Here is a 5000-nt window from a genome sequence, read left to right on the forward strand (position 1 = left end):
TAACTGTATTAGAGGAATAAAAAAAATCTAAAAATTGAAAATCTGTATAAAATCTAGAATTGCACATTTTCCCACAAACATAAAATCCCAAATAAAACAATTTCTCGACTATAAAATCAAAAGAAACTACGAACTCCCAAAATAAGCGAATATAATACCCATGAAAAATTAAAAAGGTAACAGTTAGTGTGTATTTTGAAACTTCCCAAATTGTATTATGGCTACTTTGCATAGTATAATGTTTAAAACAACCGGAGGATTATCAAGTTACTCTCATTAGGAAAAAGTTGTAGAAACAATTCCTAGTGAATGAAGAAATAATTTATATTTTCATGAATAATTGTTATGTACAATCGTGTTATTAATGCGCAGGCGCGCACAGGCACGCACGTAAACAAACACACACACACACACACACACACACATATATATATATATATATATATATATATATATATATATATATACATACATACACACGTATATATATATATATATATATATATATATATATATATATATATATATATATATATATATATATATATATACACATAAATATATACATATACATATATACAATAGATAGATATATGGGCCGAGATATATTCAACTTTAAGCCGTTTTCAGTAACATAGCGTGGTTTCACAAGTCTCTGCCAAACTATTAAATTAGAAAAATCAAGTAAACCTCCAAAACGTAATAATTTAGATAGATATAGCATAAATATAAGGCTAGATAAACTAAGACGAAATGTTAAAGAAATCAATAATTAGTTTCGTGCCATTACTACAATTCTATTGTTGCAATTTAATATAAAATTTACAAAGTTGCAACGAGAATGAAAAAGGAAGGAGACAGTATATCGCAGATACAAAATTAACCGCTTGGTCTGCGAACACAATTTATCTTGACAGGAACACTCACCATTTTCCTCCTAAAAGGATAAAGCTCTTCCGCCGTCGTATGCTTTACAAGCAACGTAAGATATTAAGGGTATAGATCGGTCTAACCTAATCCACACATGGACATTGAGAAGCACACGTATCTTGTGCTGGAGCTTTTTCAAGAAGTGTTCCTTGAAGTAAAGACGTGTTTCGCGATATCGCATGAGAACCGTCGATATATATATTTAAAAAGAACAACACACACAGTAAATACGTTTCCGCGCTGTGTACTGAGCGGCTGATTATAGTAGAATGTAAAAGTTTTACTGAACGATTGCTGGATGTCTCCTATTGTCTAAAGACTCGACTGTCCAAACCGCTTGTTATCGCAAAACTTAATGCTTAATTGTTTATCTATTTATTCAATTATTTTAGAAAATTATTATACTATTTTGCGTAAATACTTTAATAGTAAAATCTTTGTTTTACATTTAAGTCAGTTTATAACCAAATTATTTACTTTACTATTTCCATTACGGGTCCCGCGATCTTGAGGAGTTTGTTCAATGCTTATTTTAGCTGGAACGAAACAATAATTCGATCACGGGTCCGAGTCTAAGGAATCATTTATTGCCAACCCCGTGGCTATGATTACCCAATTCATAACATATTCCCCAGAGAAGATTGCGATTCCCTAAACCGCAATTATAATCTACTCTAGAGTATTACTTATTTGTTTATTTAAAGGTAAGAAAGACTAACCTAATGAGAAAAAATAATGAAATGCAACTCGGGGCGAGGGTCGAGATCGTTGCAAATCTCATTCAACTATACTTGTCCCTACCACTTATTCATATTACAAATAAGACTAAAGACTAAGACTAAGCAATCCTCACCACTCAAAGTCCTTACCCCACAAAGGAGGTATAGCATTTTTTTTGAACCCCAAAAACTAACCTAACTTAACCTAAGGCCTTTCCAAGCCTACAATAAATCTATGTTATCCTTAAGCAATTTGTAAAATCTCTGTGGACTTTCTCTTGTGCCTGACTGCCCTGGCCTCACTGCTCCGATTCGTAATATTGTCGAGAGGCCTTTCATCAGATTCTCGTTCCTTACCAGAGTGAGTTATGGTAAGTTCTAGTGGGTAAAGATTACAAATTGAATGTACTTCTTCCAATCCATTACTTTGTTTTACTTTAACTGTTCTTATTTTGCCATCATAGCCTGTTATTAATAATGTTACTTTTCCCATCAACCAGAAGGGTCGAGGTTTACTTGGGGCCTTTATTAGTACTATATCCCCTAATTTGATTTTATTTTCCCAGGTGGATTGATATAGGTTTCTACTGTGTTCTCGCAGACTGAGAAGGTAGCTCTCGTGCCACAGCTTCTTAAAACTCTCGAATACTTCCTCTTGCAATTCAATGGTTTTTTTTCCAAGTGAGGCTGACTTTGGTCATCTAGCCAGACTTCCTCATCCCCCCTCAATATCAACGACGCGTTTGCGTGCATCTTAAGGAAGGAATTAGGAGTTATGATTTCGAGATTGTCTGAACTTGATCGATAGGTTAATGGTCGAGAATTTATAGCCAGTTGAATGCTAGAAAGAGAAGTGAGCATTTCAAAGTACGTTAATCTGGCCCTACCAATAGCTTTGTAAAGGCAACTCTTCAGAACTGATCAACCTTTTCCCATGCTGAAACTAACCAAGCTGAATACAAAGGGATTTTAACATGTTTGACATTGACCTTTCCCAACTCTTCTAATACTTCACTGGACTGAAAAGAGTTAGTTAATATATTTCCACCCCTTGTGGAGGTTTTGGCATTATCACTGTATAGGCAATAAGGAATACAGTACATGTTACAAAATCTGTGAAAGGCTAGTATAAAATTCTTAGTGGACATATCGGGTAATAACTCGAAGTAAACAGCCCTAATATTAAGATAAGTAAAATTGAGAATATAAACTTTAACCGACTGATCACTTATCTCATCGTTAATCCAAAAGTGGCCAGTGTAATCTACGCCCACATGTTGGAAGGGCTTCACAAATTTGATTTGATGATTGGAGATTTCTGTGAACTTGGGATATTTAACAGCTAAAGTATTAATTTTTTTTACAAATGTAACATGTACTCGATACACTCTTGACAGCCATCCTACCCTTTGGTACCCAGAATCCCTGCTCTCATGTGATTAAGGGTAGTTCCTATACCAAGGTGTTGCATTTTATGGTGGCAGTCTTTAATTACAAGAGTGTTTAGCGGGTGCTGCCTCGGAAGCTGTACCAGATTGTGAACTTCATATTTGAAATAGAAACATTTACTTATCCTACCTCTGGATCTTAATAGTCCTGTGGAGTCCAAAAACAAGTCTAGATTAGACAAGCTGAGGAATATCTTTATCATTCTTCTTTGGATTTGTTAGGAATTTTAGTTCATTGCTGAAACACTCATTTTGAGCAATCTCGTACTTTACATAGAAGTTTAAATAGATGGCTTGTTACCCTGAGCAGTCCATCAAGGCTGGAATATTTATTTATATTTAGGATTCCAGTGTTCACTTTCTTGGACTGTGAAGCATAAGCCGTGCATATTTTGCCTTTCTGGGCAGGTGACAAACTCAACAAAGGATATTTGGGCCACTTTTTAAAGTCAATAGTTAACCAATGTGGTTCTTCTAACCAGAATTTCATTTGTTCTAAATATTTAGGATAGGATAACCCTTTGGTAATTAAGTCTGCGGTATTTTCGTCAGTGTTGACATAATGGTACGCAACAGGAAGCCCATATTTAGAGATTATTTCAGTTTTTAAGCCGTCTGCTTCCAAAACTCTATTACGGAGGAATTTTGACTTAACCTTCGATTCTTTCGTCAGAAGCCAATTGAGCACAACCTGAGCATCCACACTCACGTTTACAAATTGAAACTGTATGTTGTGATAAGCCTCTAATATTGTGGGTATACATTTGAAGGCTAGAATGACTCCCCAAAGCTCTAAAGTGGGTACACTATGCTCTTTATTCTTACCGAGGGGAACAAACTTGGACTTAGAAAATAGGTATGCACTCTTGCCTTCTTCATTTAGTGCATAAGCTACAAAACCATAAGCCTCCATGGAACTGTCACTAAAAATATGGAGGCCATATGACACTTGCTCATTCAAAGCTTGTCTTTGAAACGATATCTCGCTCAACATTTCTAAATCCTTACTTAACCTTTTCATTTCATTACACATGTCTTCTGGTAGAGGCTCATCCCAGTTTACTTTCAACTTCCATATTTTACGCATCAGCAACTTGCCCCTTACTGTGATTGGAAACGCAAAATTCAATGGGTCAAATACTTTAGATGTTTGAGAGAGAATTTTTCTCTTAATGTTTGCCTCGGCATCTATTTTGCAAGGTGCTATACTCAGCGAATCATTTTTTATGTTGTAACGATAGCCAAGTACTTTCTCTAAAGCACTAGAATGCTCAACTAACCTCCCATCTTTGTTCATTTGTTTTCTCAATTCAGCTGAATTGGAGTTCCATGATCTCAGTGTAAATCCACAGGTCGCCAACCTATCACAAGCAAGTCTGTAAAACTCATGCATTTCATTTTCATCATTTCCCGTAACAAGAAAATTGTCAACATAAAAGTTGTTGGACAGTAATTCACTTAACTTGTCATCAGAAAAGGTACTGGCATGATGTTTCAAGACAATGTAATATAAAAGGGGAAGAGGTGAACCCAAGGACAATGGTCTTAAATATGTATGTCACAATTTCATTACCTCTCTTCCAGAAAAACAACAAAACTTATTTTGATCTGCTTTATTCTTCAATTTAATCATTAGAAAGGCTTGCTTTATGTCACTTATCATTATTAACTTATTGGTACGGAAATAAAATAGTAACTTTACTACTGTGGCACGTTTAAAGGCCAATCATGAATGGCAGAGGCAAGGGACAGTGACATTGCCCTTAGCAAGCAGGATAATACCTGACCATATATTTATTATATGATCAGCGCCCAAGCCCCCTCTCCACCCAAGCTAGGACCAGGGAGTGACAAGAAATGGCTGCTGATGAATCAGCAGATAGACCTATAGGTTCCCCCAAAC

The 5000-nt window shown here is 35.6% G+C and overlaps 2 protein-coding genes across 4 annotated transcripts in view; both read right to left on the bottom strand.

The window, feature by feature from the left end:
* Positions 1 to 5000, bottom strand: part of LOC137639039 (uncharacterized) — a 210919-nt gene that overhangs the window by 99689 nt on the left and 106230 nt on the right. Inside the window, exon 1 of one of the 3 annotated variants that reach the window (XM_068371356.1) lies at positions 928 to 1180. The exons of the other annotated variants lie outside the window; for them this stretch is intronic. The gene's annotated coding sequence lies outside the window, so the exon portion shown is untranslated. Of the gene's footprint in view, positions 1 to 927; positions 1181 to 5000 lie in introns of those variants that run through there. 3 annotated transcript variants of the gene reach the window in all.
* On the bottom strand, positions 3345 to 4394 carry LOC137639375 (uncharacterized). Its single transcript, XM_068371651.1, has one exon. It carries the CDS (start codon positions 4392 to 4394, stop codon positions 3345 to 3347), a length of 1050 nt encoding a protein of 349 aa, XP_068227752.1.

The sequence above is a fragment of the Palaemon carinicauda genome, chromosome 4 (genome assembly GCF_036898095.1).
Source record: "Palaemon carinicauda isolate YSFRI2023 chromosome 4, ASM3689809v2, whole genome shotgun sequence".
In the NCBI taxonomy this organism is placed as follows: domain Eukaryota; kingdom Metazoa; phylum Arthropoda; class Malacostraca; order Decapoda; family Palaemonidae; genus Palaemon; species Palaemon carinicauda.